Raw genomic sequence first — 17,025 nt, 5'->3', positions numbered from 1 at the left:
GAATTATTTAAAATATATTACCAATGCAAAATATTTAAAGCAGTGAGAATCAAGAGTGTCTTATATCTTTTAATTATCTGCCTATCCCTCCTGTTTTTTAATATTTGACATTATTGTTCAGTTTTGTTGTTTACATTTAGTTACCTAGGAATTTCTTTCAGTGCAATGTGAAAAGTGTAATATAAGGAGAATATTAAACTGTGTGTTCTAGTATAAGTTTGCTGTTTTTAAATTATGTATCTCCACTTCCTATCAATGTTTATTCTGTAAGAGTGCCCTGGTTTTGCCCTTAAGGGCTATCTATCAGCAGTAGTTATAAGAAGGTACATCAATTAGGGTTTGATTCATGCGGTTACTTAGTTATAATCATCTTTGGAAGAAATTAAGCCAACAACAGTTAAAAAAAATATATGTTTCTTAATGTGGAGGCAAAAAAAAAAAGAGTAAGCAAAAAATATATATGTATTTTTACAACTGGCTACAATTTTCAAATTGCTTTTCACACATCCCAAAGTTAAAGTGCTGACGAAATGCCTTTCAGGTTTTCTTTTAGTTTCTTTAGGGAAGGTAATATTTTATGTAAACCCAGGTTGGAAATGCTTACTTGTTATTAAGCACTTATGTAATTTGGGAATTTTGATAGTTATCAAAGCATGCTAAAAGCCTCATTCAGCTGCCCTTAAAAGTTGCTTCTGGAAATCTGTTTTGAAATTGCTTTAGAAAGCCTTATTCATGCTGTATAGAAAATCAAGCTTTTTCTCCATTGCAAAATGGCCGAGTGTCTGTACATTGTTAGTAGGGGTATTAGGTTGGGCATACCTGCTGTTACTGATCATGGGTAAGTAAAGCACTGTAGTTCCTTAGAAGAACAGTATCAGGGCAACTAAAGCTTGATTGACAGCTCAGCATACTGAAAAATCTTAATGTTAAATTTGTTTCAGAATATTTGGTAGAAAGACATTATAGAACTTGGAGCCTAGTGTACAAAACTTCTCCAGAGCATTGCTGTCAACTCTATTTGCAGTACCAAAGCATAATTGGTCACCATTACCATTTGAAATAGCAGATTTTCTTACTGTAGTATAATAGGTGTTTCTCAGAAACCCTCTGGCTATTTTAGTCACATCTGAAACAAGGATGTGGATTTTAAGTATTCTTGAAAGGAAGATGTAGAATTATGGACATAATTTCAGTTAAATCTGTACTGGTAACTAAACTGTCATTAAGATGAGTTTTCAGATTAGATTCAAGCTAGGAAAGAACTGCCACACTCCTGTACCTTATTGAGTATAAAGGAAACAGCCCTAATGATTCACTGAATGATCTCAATTACTTAATACTATCTAAATGTCTGTAACAACCCCAGTGCATTTCATAAATTCTCTGAGTACTTCATATTTCCTTTCATTCTATTTTGGTAGCTAGATGATTTCTCCGATCAGTTTTTCCTCATGCCAATGCCTTCAATATCTTTTATCCACCACTTACCAGTTTTCAGTCCTCAGCTCCAGTCCCCAAGATGCCCTGCCAAACTACCTTTATTAACCAGAGTAACCTTTTTTAAAAATTTAAATTTAATTAATCAACCAGATTAACCTTTATTCATGTCTCCCTTCTTTGCATTCACAGCTTTGTTAGGGTCCATAGCATACACTAAATAGTTACTTGTTTTCTAATCATCTTATTCTTTTATCTATTTTATCTAATCTTTCTCTTATTCCATAAACATTTATCATGCTTTCCAATGCAATTTGCAAGGCATTGTCCTTATTCCTATGGTAGAAATAAATTTGTATTCAATCTTTATCCTCAAAATGAGACAAATGAATAAGTGGTCATAATATAAGGCACTATGTGTGAAATGGTGTCACTAGAATTCATTTTATTTCTCCAAATAGACTCCGTCCCATAAAAAAGATCACTTTTAGTGTGGTGATCAGGATGAAGACATGGAAAATGGGCAGTGAACTGGAGATTAAAAAATGGATGTGTAAGTTTTTTAAAGTGAAAAAGATGGTACAGAACGGCATTCTGATACAAGAAACTAATTTAGAAAACATGAGAGTGGGGAAGAATAGGTTGAGTTTGGAGGATTTCAGGTCAACTCTAGTTCAGTGTTAAGTATTAAGGAGTAGTAATAAAACACTTTTATTTTATTAGAAACATGCCAGTATCTCCAGATCCAGAAATCTGCCTTGATTTCTTCTGTAGTCTAAGTCTTAAATGTTTGTTCTGATTTCTGTTTGGATATTGATATGTTAATGAAAGTCTTCATCTGGGTTGCTGTTTTTGTTGCATGGAAAAATTGTTCCCAATGTTTCAAAGACATTTTTTGAAACAAACTATTGTTGGCTATCAGATATGCTTGTTTATGGATTGATTGTAAAAAATGGTAAAACAATGTTAATTCCTAGAAGTCATCAAAAATAAATATGTTAAAATGAATGTTATTTTGAACCCATAGTAACCAATGAAACTCACATTCTCTCTGTTGTGATAGGTACACACCATTTCCCCTGAGGGAAAAAATATACAAGGAACCCTATTCAGTTACCTTGTAACATTTACTTTTTTTTTTTTTTTTTTAAAGATTTATTTACTTGAGAGAGAGAAAGAGAGCATGGGGAGGAGGAACCAAAGGAGAGGGAGAGAGATTCTTTTTTTTTTTTTTTAAAGATTTTATTTATTTATTTGACAGAGATCGCAAGTAGGCAGAGAGAGAGGGAAGCAGGCTCCCTGCTGAGCAGAGAGCCCTACGTGGGACTCAATCCTAGGAGTCTGGGATCATGACCGGAGCTGAAGGCAGAGGCTTTAACCCATTGAGCCACCCAGGCACTCCAGGGGAGAGAAATTCTTTTTTTTTTTTAAAGCTTTATATAGATGTATTTTCTTGGTTGCTAAAACGTAGGCAGTTTGGTAAATCATTTGTCTCTTGTACTTTTTCTACTTTGGGTTATGTATTTTATAGATGACACACACAATCAACTTTACAGGTTAAGAGTGCTAAGTATTATTTTTACTATAGACCTTTTCTTCCTTCCCATTTAAGATGGGAAGACCCAGCCTTTGGTATCAATAACTTATTTCCATGAAAATATTTAAAGGGTATCATCAGTGTTCATAGCGGTTGTGTGGTCTTTTGGTAAAGGGGTGGCGAGAGCCTCTTTGCTCTCAGTAAGTGCTCTAGGCTGATGGATAAACACACTAAATTTAACACCCTGGTTGTTGGCAGCTCTGACAAAACCACTATTGGCAGTCATCGTGATGGCTTTTAGAATGTCTCCTGTCCCAAAAATTGTTAGCGAGCAGCTATTGATTTTTGAACTGGCCACTAGTCTCAAGGCACGCTCAGAAGGCTGGTCAGGTACCACATTAGTTTGCTTAATCAGCATAGTGGCCCTCTCTCTCTCCCCAGGTCCTCCTAAGGTATCTAGAATAGACTGAAAGTCTTTGACAGCGGAATGACAGGCAAACAACTCCTTGTCCTTCATAAACGCCTCCAGCTGTGGCAAAACCTGCTCCTTCCTCTCTTGCTCTGCTTGTTCCGTAAGCACTTTCTCTTTGAAGACAAAGTGGCAGCCTCCATAGCTGAGGGCAGATACATATGTAATTAAAGTCGTAATGTCCAGATTCACTCTTTTGCACACATCAACCTTAATTTCTGTTGGAAAGGCAACACTTGCTAGAATATTTTCTCGGTCCACTTGGGTCACCTGCAAAAATTCAGGGCCCTCATCATCTGATTCACTCTCCCTGGGCTGGTTCTCTTCTGGGTGATCTAACAGAGAGTTAACGGCTACTATGTCTCTTCTCACAGAAATGCCCATTTCTTTGAGCTTCTCTGCCATGGGGCTGGAGACGCTGTTGTAAAATGCAAAGATGTTGTGAGGGTTGCTGTACTGCACTGGCTGCTGGTGACTGGCCTGGAGGAAGTCTTCAGCCTGCTCAATGATACTTTTGTCACCATACTGGCCCCTGCCCAGCCAGATGTTATGAAGAGCTTCAGCCTTTCGGCCAATGGCTTTCACCCAACGGCTTTCACCCACGTATGATCACCATTGGCAACCACATCCACCACTAGGGTCTACTTTTCTCCCATGGTATCTGTGTAACCAAAGACATGAAGAACACTAACAACTTCTTCCAAGTTTTCTGCTGATTCCACGATGGCTCTTAGGTGTGTTAGGTTAGTGCTCTGCAGATGGGATTCCTTAATTGCTACTTTCCCGGCTTCTACTTTCTGTAAGAATTTTAACTCTGCCTTCAATTTGCTGCACAGCTTTGCGCCACCTTCTGTCCCGCCTTTTCTTGATCTAGACGGTGATTCTGCTCTCTTGATCAGTTCCTTGGCGATGGCGATTCATTCACAGAGCATGGAGTGTGCAGACATGCTGACAGCATTATTCCTTTCCGGCTGCGCCAGGACCGCATGCGCGAGTCGGGGAGAGAAATTCTTAATCACATTCCACGCTGAGCTAATCGTGGAGCCCCATGTGGGGCTCGATCTTACAGTCCTGATATCAGGACCTGAGTGGAAGTGAGTTGGACACCTAACTCACTGAGCCACTCAGGCACCTCACCTTGTAAAATTTACTTTCGAGTTAATAAGTGTCCTCAGTTGGCTCATAGTTCACTACATTGGAAGATTTTATTTGATCATAGCATATTTCTTCTGTCGAAAGTGAAAAATAAAACTAAATCTAGAGGGCAAAAAACTTGGGACTTTTCTCTCTTTCTTTCTCTCTTTTTTTTTTTTTTAAGATTTTTTATTTATTTATTTGACAGAGAGAGATCACAAGTAGGCAGAGAGGCAGGCAGAGAGAGAGAGAGGAGGAAGCAGGCTCCCTGCTGAGCAGAGAGCCCGATGCGGGACTTGATTCCAGGACCCTGAGATCATGACCTGAGCCGAAGGCAGCGGCTTAACCCACTGAGCCACCCAGGCGCCTCTTTCTCTCAATTTGTAATCTCATATTTTACAGGAAGGTGACACCATGGCTTTTTGTTATGACATCATGTTATGGATGACATTGACCAACTATTGGTAGGCATGTAAGGAAGTGGTGATTATTTCTGTTGAAAGTAATAATTATATTTTTTCATTTATACCCCTCCCGCACAAGGATCAGTGATATTTGTTGATGAAGTTTAGTGGTCCCTACAATCTTGTTTCTGTTAGGTATCTGTTTGTACAAGACTGTCTCCAAAATGGGAAGGAACTTTGTGATTTGTTATTATCCTGTCACTGATGTCAGAAATAAGGGCACATTTTGCAGCAAAAAAAGTAAAAAAAAGTAAAAACACAATTCTGTAGAAATGGAATTTTATATACAGAAACAATATTAAAATATTTTCTCTGTACATTCACTAGAACTTTAGGGATTAACATACCATGTTTGTAAAATAAGAATATGAACCACCTGAGTAAAAAAATACCCAATTGATTCTAAGAATTTAAAAATTACTGTTAATGTTATGGTAGTTAAAATCTTATGTAAGTATTCCAATATCTTCTATCAATTAGTGTCATATACTACTGGAATAAATCTTTCTTTTCCATTTTTAGCATCTCTGTACTTTAGTTTTTCTTTTTAGGTGCTTTTTATTTCCTTACAAAATATGCTGTTTTGCATCATTTTTTTTCTGTAAAAATAGGCATAAGCAAAAACTACAGTATTTTGGTATAATAGCTATACTCACCATATTCCCTCTAAGACCCATGAATTGTGATAAGTCAAAAACCCCAAATCCATTATTAGACTATTCCCCATGCCAGGTTTTTATTACTAATATGTTGTTTATTTTTAATCATCTTTTGAGTTATTGACTATTTTATGGTGTCTCATAACAAGAATTTCTATTTGTTTTATATACTTCATAGAGTAGATTTTTTTTTTTTTTTTTTGCCTCATTCCATCATATGTAATGGCTTAGCTTTGAAATCTTTGCTTGATTTAGGGGAAGTTAATTTGCTTTAACAATTACTGTCTAAAATAGCTCAGGTTTTGTGTGGTCTTATAAAAACTTTATCTTGAAATGCTCTGAAAGGTGCTTTATTTTTTATTTCTTTCTTTTTTTTTTTTAATTTTTCAAATTCCTCCTGGTATTCTTGTCACATACCGGAAATTAAGCAGATGCTCAAATTGACTCTGCTAGGTAATATTAAAATGCATAAATTCAGGTTTCAAAGCAATTGATAACTTTCACTCCTACATTATTCTTCCAATATTTTACTCCTACTCGGTGACATTTTTACCCAAGGCTTCTAGCATCTGTTTTGCTACTTAACCTCTAGCTAATTGCTTCTTTTCCCCTCAGCCTGACTCCACAGAGTGATGGATCTGTTTTCTGTAGGCTTCCTTGCAATTCTTAACTGAACCCCTAGAGTACTATGTCCTATCTTATTCTTTTCCATTCTTCCCCAATGAGGCATGACCAAAAGATTGTTGTATCCTTGAGAGGCAAATTCTTGGAATGGAGTGGCAGATGGATATACAAGAATCACCAGTGCAGTGCTAATGGAAATTCAACTCCAATTAGATTTTAAAGTTGGTTGCTTTCAAAATGTCTAGAAGTAATATGAATAGAACTGTTTGCCCTTTTTGGATTTTCTTCCTTGCTAAGCTGTGAGGCAAGGTAGTGATGATAGTGGACAAATCTGAATTTAAGAAATGATGATGATTATAATAATGATGATGGTGATGATGATGACAAACATTGTAGCTAACATTTAGTGAACACATGTTATAAATTAGAGAATGAGTTAGGCCTTTTGTACAATATTATGAGCATCTGTTGGTTGCCTTCAATGTCAGTGTGTTATTTTTCTATTATTGTATAACCAATCACCACAAACTTAGTGGTTTGATACAATACACATTTATTATCTTAGTTTCTGTGCTCAGGAGTCTAGACACAGCTGAATCTGCTGTTTACAGATTCATAATGCTACAATCAGGGTTTTATTTAGGACTGAAGTCTCATCCAGAGGCTCATGCAAGAAAGACTCTCCTTCCTTGCTTTTGTAGTTGCTGGATTGAGAACTTTATTTTTTTGCTGGCTGTTTTTTAGAAGCTACCTTCAACTTCTAGAGGCCACCCTCACTTCCTTGCTATGTTTACCATTATGGCCACTGACTTCCTCATAGCTCTTTCTGGAAGAGAGAAAAACTCCTGCAAGACAAATGCTAAATCAATCATGTACACTAATCATCTCTATTCCATCCTTTCCTTATTCTGTTGCTTCGAAGGAAGTCACAGCTTTTGCCCATACTCGAGAGGAAGACATTGCACAAGCGTATGAATACAAGGTGGTAGGGATCATGGAGTCATCTTAGGAATCTATACAGCCTGCTGGAGATTGCTATATGTGTCGCAGTGTCTATCCTTTTGTCTCCCCAAGGAAGTAGGAAACATCTCATTGTTAAATGGATATATGGTCACCTGCAATAAAGACTTCATTCTCTAAATTTCCTTTTGGCTAGGTATACCTTGCGACCAAGTATGGCAGAATCTGGAATCTGGAGGATTCTGGAGGAGGATTTCAGTCCATCAGCATTTAAGGATCCTTACTCCCAACTTCTTTAATGTTAAAGAGAAATAAAATTTTATTTTGTTTAAGCCATTGTTATTTTGTTTGCAACTCAGCCTATTCTTAACTGATACTCTTTTCTAACATCTGTTCTCCTCTTTTCTCTTTCCAACAGCCCTTTATTTCCATTTTGTGGTCTATGTTTTGTTCCCTAAGGAACTTGAAATGACCCCTAGGGTCAAGTTATCCAATGAGAACATTCTGTCTCCTGTTCATGAGTATGAAAGTATAACCTGTACCAGTCTACTCAGAGTGAATCTCAAACTTTTACTGGAAAATTATGGTGTATTATGTGTATGTAACAATAATTCTTAGAAATCCTATTTTCCATTCCACCCTCTGAACCTATCTTTAGAAGAAACACACTTTACCTGACTTTTGAGTCTGTTGCTTGAGAGACATGGCTCATGGGGCATATAAATGAAACCAAACTACTTTATTTTAACAGCTGATGTTTAGGGAATGGTCTAGCAGAAGCTTCCATACAAGACTTGAGGATAGAAATAAGGAAGAAAGAAAGTCTCTGGGAGAATTGCTCTGTCTCCCTGCCTACAACAGGATTAGTTGTGACTGACTCATATTGAATTGGGGGTTTCCCATTAAGTATAGATCTCTGAGACACTCATGTGCATGGCAAGAATTGATATCCCTGTGCTTGTAGATTAATGCAGATGTCTCAAGATATTGGATTCATACTTCCTAAATTGTGTATCAGTTTCCATACCTATGGTCTTTATTTGGGGGCAAAATGGTATTGAATTTATTAGTGTATCTTAAAAAATGACCAAAATGACTATTGCTCACTTTAGTAAGTTGAACAGTAGAAAGGTATGGCCTCTTATGTTTCAAACAGATCCTTTCTCCCTCAGCTCTTCTTCTGCTCTGCAGTGTTTCTTTACCTTATTCCTTTTAGTATCATGTTGATAAGATGTTCATTTTAAAAAATATCCTGATTCAATATTTTTATTTTTTATTTTAATGATTGCAAGATTTTAAAGGAATTTTGGCCTAAACAAAGAATAATTTATTAAATCCAAAGTAGGTAAAATTGCCCAGTACTCTAGATACAGAATGGAAGTAAGGATTCATTAGTCTTTCCCTAGTAGGAACTTATAGCTGAATTAGGGGTCAAGAGGTTAAATAAGTGACAGTGAATAAAAAAGTGCTAATCATGTACCAAATCGTTTTTTAAAATATTTTATTTATTTGAGAGAGTAAGTGAGAGCACAAGCAGGGCAAAGGGCAGAAGGAGAAGCAGACTCCCCGCTGAGCAGGGAGCCTGATGTGGCATACCATATGGGACTCCAGGATCATGATCGGAGCAGAAGGCAGATGCTTAACTGACCAAGCCACCCAGGCACCCTACTTGATCTGTTTTCAGAAGGGGAGTTACCACTACAACTATATATGCATAAAAAGAGAGAGCATTTGAAATGGTCAAAGATGTTTCTTAAAAGGGAGATGTGAGCTATCTGAGCCTTCAACTAAAAGGAGAAGCAGAGAATTGGGGCTGCCTTGAAAATTCTTGGCATGGAATGGAGAAACTGTTCCTATACCTGGCTGAGCATCCCATCATCCCACCTCAGATCTACTGGGACAGAATGTCAGGAGTGAGGCCAGGGAAGCTGTGTTAAAAACAAACTCTTTAGATAGTTCTTTTTGAGAACGGGCGTTTAGGAATTTTTGAAGCAGAGGTTGTGCCTTGTTATTATTACAGCTTCTTGAAGATTAACTTCACAACATACTTCATGACTGAAGAACCTTCGATAAATATAAGGCCATATTCATAGTTCATTGGGGTATTAATTATATTCCTTAAAATCAAGCATTTGTATATGAGTTGCTATTCTCTTGACTCTTAAAATTTTTAAGTTATTATTTGTACAAGCTTTACCAAAAAGGAAACAAGAGTCCCTCAAAATAATCTCCTTCATTCCTTTCATTCATTCATTCATTCATTCATTTCATTTCATTGACAAACACTGGATAAAGCTGGAGGCAAGGACTAATACAGTTTAGAGCAGAACATTCCTCCAGCCCTAAGGACTTTTTGTAGAGATGAAATTAAATACTGATAAATATAATGCATAGAAAAAAGTGCCAGAAGAGGGAACAATTATCTTTAGCCATGGCAATTTGGGAATCTTTTAATGGAGTATTTTGATCTTAAAATTAAAATGTGGGTAAAATGCAGGCATTTTGACATAAGATAAAAGGTGTTCAGACAGAAGATTCAGTATGAGCAAAAGCTTCTAGGTTTTTATTTTCAAATAAAACTTGAAAGTGTGTGTGTGTGTGTGTGTGCGCACGCTCGCACGCACTATATATATGGACACCTTTGAAATGTGATTCTTCCTAATTTTGATGGAATAGCCATTAAATATACATTGAGAGAATATATTGAGAATATATATCTCTCAATATATACATTGAGAGAAGAAAAAAGTGTGGCTTTCAAATGGAGAAAACCATGCTGTTTGCTTTGTGTCATGTACCAGTTAAGTGGTGAATGAGAGGTCTATGATTTTGCAAATTTATAAGTATTGTATGTTCATAATAAAAAAGGGAAAACTGCAAATCATATAAGTAAAATCAACCTGTTGAAAATCTTGAAGGGCAGAATGTAACAATAGCACAACTGAGTTGCTGCCTATATCTTCACACCTATCCACATCCTGTCAAGTTTCCACACTTGAGTACTGAATAAGTACTGCATTGTCTCTGCAGAAAAATCAAATACCATTTACTATTTCTCAGATTTGGGGGTGTATTTTTAATGCTTGCCTAAGCATCATTTTATTTATTTTCTCCTCATTTATTGTCTTACATATCTTAGGTTGGATTCCCTAGAAACTGATCCTCAGATAGGAATTTTTATGCAAGCAGAAGAAAGAGTGAAGGTTTGTAGTGAGTCACCATGTTGCACAAGGCTTTTGTTTGAAAAATATATCCATTGTTAGGATGTCTAATTTTGCCTAAAAAAAAAAAAAAGATGATTATAAGGAAAAGTTTTGGTAGTTTTCTTAACAACTAAGATTTATTGACCACCTACTATATTTTGGGCACTGTTATAAAGGCTTTTAACATATTAACTCATTTAATCTTCACTATAATCCTATGAGATGTATTCTTAATCTCCTTATTTACAGAAAGGGAAATAGAGGCACAAAGAAGTTACCTAACCTGCTGCTGAAAGTCACACATTTAGTAAATGGTAGATTTAGAATTTTAACTCAAGAAGTCTAATTTTAGAACTCATCTATTAACCACTATATCATGCTGCATCTTCTTAAGTTGAATAAAGAGTTGGATGTGAATATGCTGTATATTAAGAAAATGAAAGGAAAACATAAAGTACCATGGCAGATTGAATTTTTTTGGTTTATTTCAAAATGAACTTTCTGCAGATAGAAAAAGTCTTTATAGTTTGGTTGCCTTATAGTCTATAAGGCAATAAACTTCATAGTGTATGTCTGTAAGAACTGCCAAACATTTGTGAACTTATTTCATTTATGTGAACCCTTGAGTGAGTAAAGATCAAATACCAAAAAAGTGTTGTTTTGGATTTCTGTAAAGCAAAAACATTATGAAATGAATGGTGACCAGTTGTGTTGGTCCCTTGTCATTCCTTGCTCAAAAAATGACCTTTGTATCTATTGATTTCTACCTATCTTTAAAAAAATGGGATATTTTTATTCTACCAAAGATTTATATTGGAGAGTTATATTATCTTCCCCTTGGATCATTATGTGTGTGTTCATTTATATGTGTTACTTTCTTTTTTTTATTAATTCCCCATACATATGTTAGAATTCAGACCTGGAGATCATATTAAAATTGGTGAGAAATATTTATTTTTTCTCTGTTCACTGAAAGATTGTTAAACATTTAGTAACGGACAGGGTAAGTTACCCAGCTCTGATTCCAAAGTCTCTTCCTCTGATAGGTCAATGGAGAGATAGAGCCACTTACTTGTCTTTTATTTAAGGTAAAGGGACAGAACATGCTGTGTGTGAATTGAATTTCACAGAGAGCTTATCTTTTCAATTTTTAAAAATTTAGAATATCGCAGTTTTGCTATGGAACATTCTTTGCCATAAAACCAAGCTGTTTTCATGACTACCTCATATCCTATCCCAGCAGCCATTTGTCACTAGAAGTGCCCAAGGCCTCAGGAAACAAGCATAGACAGAAGGGGTCAGTGGATCTTTCCTCTGCCTGACTCTGGCTACAGAGAGATCTAGCAGGCCTCCACCATACTCCAGAGCTTCCTTTCCTTAGGTGGAATGGTCACATCATCAGTAGTCTCATCCCTCAAATCCTCTTTGGAAAGCCACAGTGGTGCTCAAAGTCCAAAAGAGAAAAGTCATCCTCAAGGTGTAAGACTTCATAGCTACATCAACTCCCCTGGGCTCTAGTTGGCTTTCATTCATTGATGAGACAGATTGTGGTCAAGATAGACATCTTCCATGTACTTTCTTGTCACTGAAATTCCCTCTTCCTGATTGTGCCATTTGAGGAAACTTCCAGTTGACCCTTGTTTCCTATAGAACTGGTACTTGCTATGCATTAAATATTTCTTTTTCAAGTTTATTGACTTTCAGTTCAGTGCAATTCCAGATATTTTTTAAAATTATTCACTCCTTCCTGAGACCCCTCTGACTCCTTCCATTCCACAGCTTCCAGTGCATTTAATAGCATATTCAGCAGAACAAAATTTCCCATTAGAGTCATACAGGGGCTTATTCATAAAATGCATTGGGGCTCTTCTAATGAAGGATAGGGGCCAGCTATGTCATGGTCACTTCTATGATTCTTTTGTATGAATTCAATGTCTCTGCTGATGCCCCTTGAAATACTATGACCTTTTAGCTTTATAACTCCAGTCTTTTATCATTTACCAGAATGACCATGTTTTGAGTCTCTTCATTATTCTGTACCACTTTACTCCTAAGATAAAGAAATGGAAATTCCTTTATTATGCCTGAGACCTTTTCCATTCTCTTACTACTTATGAATGTGAACTTTTATGTCATCATCTTTGGGTTAAAAAAAATGACCATTATTCTTAATAGAAATGACTTCCAGATTATTTTACATTGTGGCTTCCTATCCTTGGATACTTTATTGGAGTCTCTCTTAAAATGGCTCATCCAAACATCTTTTACCCAGCCCAGAGTAGATTAGGTTACTTCATTTTTGATGTGTGGATTATACTTTGCTAAATTAAAGTAAATATCCATTCTATATCCACAGGGAAGTTAATGGTTATCTAATGAAGGCCAACCACTACTTTTTTTAAAGAAGTCTAATATTGTATTAGAATATTTAGTAGACATGGCATGCCTATGGTGCAGATAGAAATTATGGTTAGTCAAGTTACCTCTCCCTCACCTTGTTTTGTTTGTCTGTTTATTCAGATCATTGCACATTTTGTCACATGATCCCTCCCATGTCACCCTAACTTTTAATTTCAGTTTTCTGATTCAGTTCATACCCAAAAGTCCATTATTTTAAGAACTCTCCATTATCCTTTCTTTCTTTTTTTTTTTTAAATTTAAATTCAGTTAATTAACATAATGTGTCATTTGCTTCAGGGATATAGGTCTGTGATTCATCAGTCTTATACAATACATAACACTCATCAAAGTACATACCCTCCCCAATGTCCATCACCCAGGTACCCCATCCTCCCACCTCCCTCCCCTCCAGCAACCCTCAGATTGTTTCCTAACATTAATAATCTCTTATGGTTTGTCTCCCTCTCTGATTTCATCTTGTTTCATTTTTCCCTTTCTTCCCCTATGATCCTCTGCCTTGCTTCTTAAATTCCACATATCATCTTTCTCTGATTTACTTATTTCCCTTAGCATAATACCCTCTAGTTCCATCCATGTTGTTGCAAATGACAAAATTTTATTTTTTGATGATTATGTAATATTTAATTGTTCCATTATCCTTTCTTTGCAATCATTGTCCTAGTGCTTGATCAATCCAGCTATCTGTAGACATACCTTGGAGATGTTGCAGATTCAGTTCCAGATTACCACAATAAAGCAAATATCGCAATAAAGTGAGTCTAATAAATTTTTTGATTTTCCAGTACATATAAAAGTTATGTTTACAATATACTGGAGTCTGTTGTGCAATAATATTAGGTCAAGAAACAATGTATATACCTTAATTAAAATATACTTTATTACTAAAAAAATGCTAACCATCATCCAAGATTTCAGTGAGTCATAATCTTTTTGCTGTTGGAGGATCTTGCCTTGATGTTGATGGCTGCTGACTGATCAGGATGGTGGTTGCTGAGGGTTGGGGTGGCTATGGCAATTTCTTAAACTATGACAACAATGAAGTGAGCCACATTGTTTGAATCTTCCTTTTACTCATTTTCCTGTAGGATGTGATCCTGTTTGATAGCATTTCACCCCCAGGAGAACATTTTTCAAAATTGGAGTCCATCCTCTCAACTGTGCTGCTGCTTTATCAACTAAGTTTATGTAATATTCTAAATCCTTTCTTGTCGTCTCAACAGTCCTCACAGCATCTTCACCAGGAATAGATTCCATCTCAAAATCACTTTCTTCCTCTTCCATTCAAGGAATTTTATGAGATTGCAGAAATTTAGTTAGGTATTCAGATTCCACCTGTAGTTTTGTTTTTGGTATTTCCATTACTTCTACACTTTCCCCTCTGAAGTCTTGAACTCCTCCAAGTCATCATTTGGAATCAACTTCTTACAAACTCCTGCTTATGTTGATATATTTTTTAATAAGTTTTTTTTTAAAGATTTTATTTATTTATTTGACAGAGAGAGATCACAAGTAGGCAGAGAGGCAGGGAGAGAGAGAGAGGAGGAAGCAGGCTCCCTGCTGAGCAGAGAGCCCGATGCGGAACTCGATCCCAGGACCCTGAGCTCATGACCCGAGCTGAAGGCAGCGGCTTAACCCACTGAGCCACCCAGGCGCCCTTTAATAAGTGTTTTTTTTTTTTAAGATTTCTATTTATTTATTTGACAGAGATCACAAGTAGGCAGAGAGGCAGGCAGAGAGAGAGGAAAGGAAGCAGGCTCCCTCTCTGCTGGGCAGAGAGCCCAATGCGGGGCTTGATCCCAGGACCCTGGGATCATGATCTGAGCCAAAGCCAGAGGCTTTAACCCACTGAGCCACCCAGGCACCCCTTATGTTGATATTTTGACCTCTTGCAATGAATTACAAATATTCATAATGGCGTCTAGAATGGTGAATCCTTTCTAGCAGGTTTTGAATTTACTTTGTCCAGATACATCAGAAGAATTAGTATCTATGGCAGCTATAGCCTTATAAAATGTATTTCTTAAATACAAGACTTGAAAGTCAAAATTACTCCTTGATCCCGGGGATGCAGAATGGATGTTGTGTTGGCAGGCATCAATACAACAATAATCTCATTGTACATCTCCATCACAGCTCTTTGGTGACAAGGTAAATTGTCAATGAGCACTGCTATTTTGAAGCATCTGCCTTCAGCTCGGGTCATGATCCCAGGGTCCTGGGATCGAGTCCTGCATTGGGCTCCCTGTTCAGTGGGGAGTCTGCTTCTCCCTCTCCCTCTGCCTGCCACTCCCCTTGCTTGTGCTTTTTCTCTCTCTCTCTGTCAAATAAAATAAAATCTTTAAAAAAATACAATACTCAGTAAACCTAATTATAAACAGATGTATGTTGTCTAGCACATATTATTCCATTGACAGAGCACAGGCAGAGTAGATTTAGCATCATTCTAAGGGCCCTAGGGTTTTTAGAATGATAAAGGAGTATTGGCTTCAGCTTAAAATCATCAGCTACATTAACCTCTAACAAGTCAGCCTGTCCTTTGAAGCTTTGAATTTCAGCCAGACATTGACTTTTCCTCTCTAGCTATGAAAGTCCAGACATCATCTTCCTGTAGAAGGTTGCTTCATCAAGATTTTCAGTGTTTAGTATTGCCACCTTCATTAATTATTTTAACTAGATCTTCTGGATAACTGACTGCATCTTTTGCCTCAGCACTTGCTGCTTCACCTTGCTCCTTTATGTTAATGGAGATAGCGTCTTTCCTTAAATTTTATGCAACAAACTTTGCTAGCTTCAAACTTTTCTTCTATAGCTTCCTCACCACTTTCAGCCTTCATAACATTAAAGAGAATTAGGAATTTGCTGGATTAGGCTTTTGTTTAAGGGAATGCTGTGTGTGATTTGATCTTTTCTTCATGTAATAAATAAAGCTGTTTTACTTTTTAATTTGTGTGTTCACTGGGGTAGCACTTTTGCTTTCCTTCATGAACTTTTATTTTGTATTTGCAGCTTGGCTAACTGACGCTTGGGGGCAAGTTTGTGATCTATCTTGGCTTTTGACATGCCTTCCTTGCTATGTTTAATCATTTTTAGCTTTTAATTTAAGATGAGACATGTGTGACTCTTTCTTCACTTGAATACTCAGAGGCCACTGTAGGGTTATTAATTGGCCAAACTTCAATATTGTATCTCAGGGAATAAGGAGGCCTAAGGGGAGAGGAAGAGAGAGAAGGGATTGGCTGGTCTGTGGAGCAGTCAGAACACACATTTGTTGATTAAGTTTGACATCTTATATTAGTACTGTTCATGGAGCCCCTGAATAATTATAAAACTAACATCAAAGATCACTATGACATATCACCATAAAAATATAGTAATGAAAAAGATTGAAATTTTACAAGGATTGTCAAAATGTGACAAACGTGAAGTGAGCAAATGCTGTTGGAAAAATGGTGCTGATAGTCTTGCTCAAGGGAGGCTTTCCATAAAGCTTCAGTTTATAAAAAACACAAATCTATGAAGTGGAATAAAGCAAAAAGCAATAAAATGAGGTGGGCTAGAGCTCTTCCATGACTACCTCTAGGCTGCTGAGTACTGCTGTTGAAAATCACACAGCTGTGTGGATTGTTGTTGTTGTCTGTAAATATGATCTAGTATCTTTGCTGGTTTTCAGCACTATTATTACAATCTTTTATTTAGACCTTATTAGCTGACCCATATTTTTCTCTTAGACTCCAAGCATGCTCCTCCTTCTGGGTCTTTGAACTTGTGATGACCTCTAATACTCTTACACTGACTGCATTAGTAATTTTTGGTCTTGACTATAGATTAGAATCAATGGGGGGTTTCAAAAACTAATGGTGCCCAGGCCATACCCTAGACCAATTCAGAAAAAAACAAGGGGAAGGACCTAGGAATTACTTTTGTTTTAAAAGATTCCTAAGTGATGCAAGTGTGCAGTGAGGTTTAAAGCCACTACCACTATGGATGCATGCTTTGCTTTCTCAGTTTACTTTGTTTTATGCTCAAATTATCACCTCTTTAATGGGAATTTTTCCTATTCATTCTATCTAAAGTGTAGGCCTCTTTTACTCTCTTTCCCTTCCATACCTTATTTTTC

The 17,025-nt window shown here is 36.7% G+C and overlaps 2 protein-coding genes across 2 annotated transcripts in view; one reads left to right on the top strand and one right to left on the bottom strand.

The window, feature by feature from the left end:
- The window catches only part of MACROD2 (mono-ADP ribosylhydrolase 2), a 1,932,176-nt gene that overhangs the window by 274,122 nt on the left and 1,641,029 nt on the right, over positions 1–17,025 (top strand). The window lies entirely within an intron of this gene.
- On the bottom strand, positions 3,099–4,405 carry LOC132022162 (UPF0415 protein C7orf25-like). The gene is given in 2 exon segments (XM_059407508.1): positions 3,099–4,043; positions 4,046–4,405. Coding segments are annotated over 2 exon segments (1,290 nt in total). The 5' UTR covers positions 4,391–4,405.

This window comes from Mustela nigripes, chromosome 7, assembly GCF_022355385.1.
Source record: "Mustela nigripes isolate SB6536 chromosome 7, MUSNIG.SB6536, whole genome shotgun sequence".
In the NCBI taxonomy this organism is placed as follows: Eukaryota; Metazoa; Chordata; class Mammalia; order Carnivora; family Mustelidae; genus Mustela; species Mustela nigripes.
The sequence above is the reverse complement of the archived record's forward strand: the minus strand, read 5'-3'. Positions and strand labels throughout refer to the sequence as shown.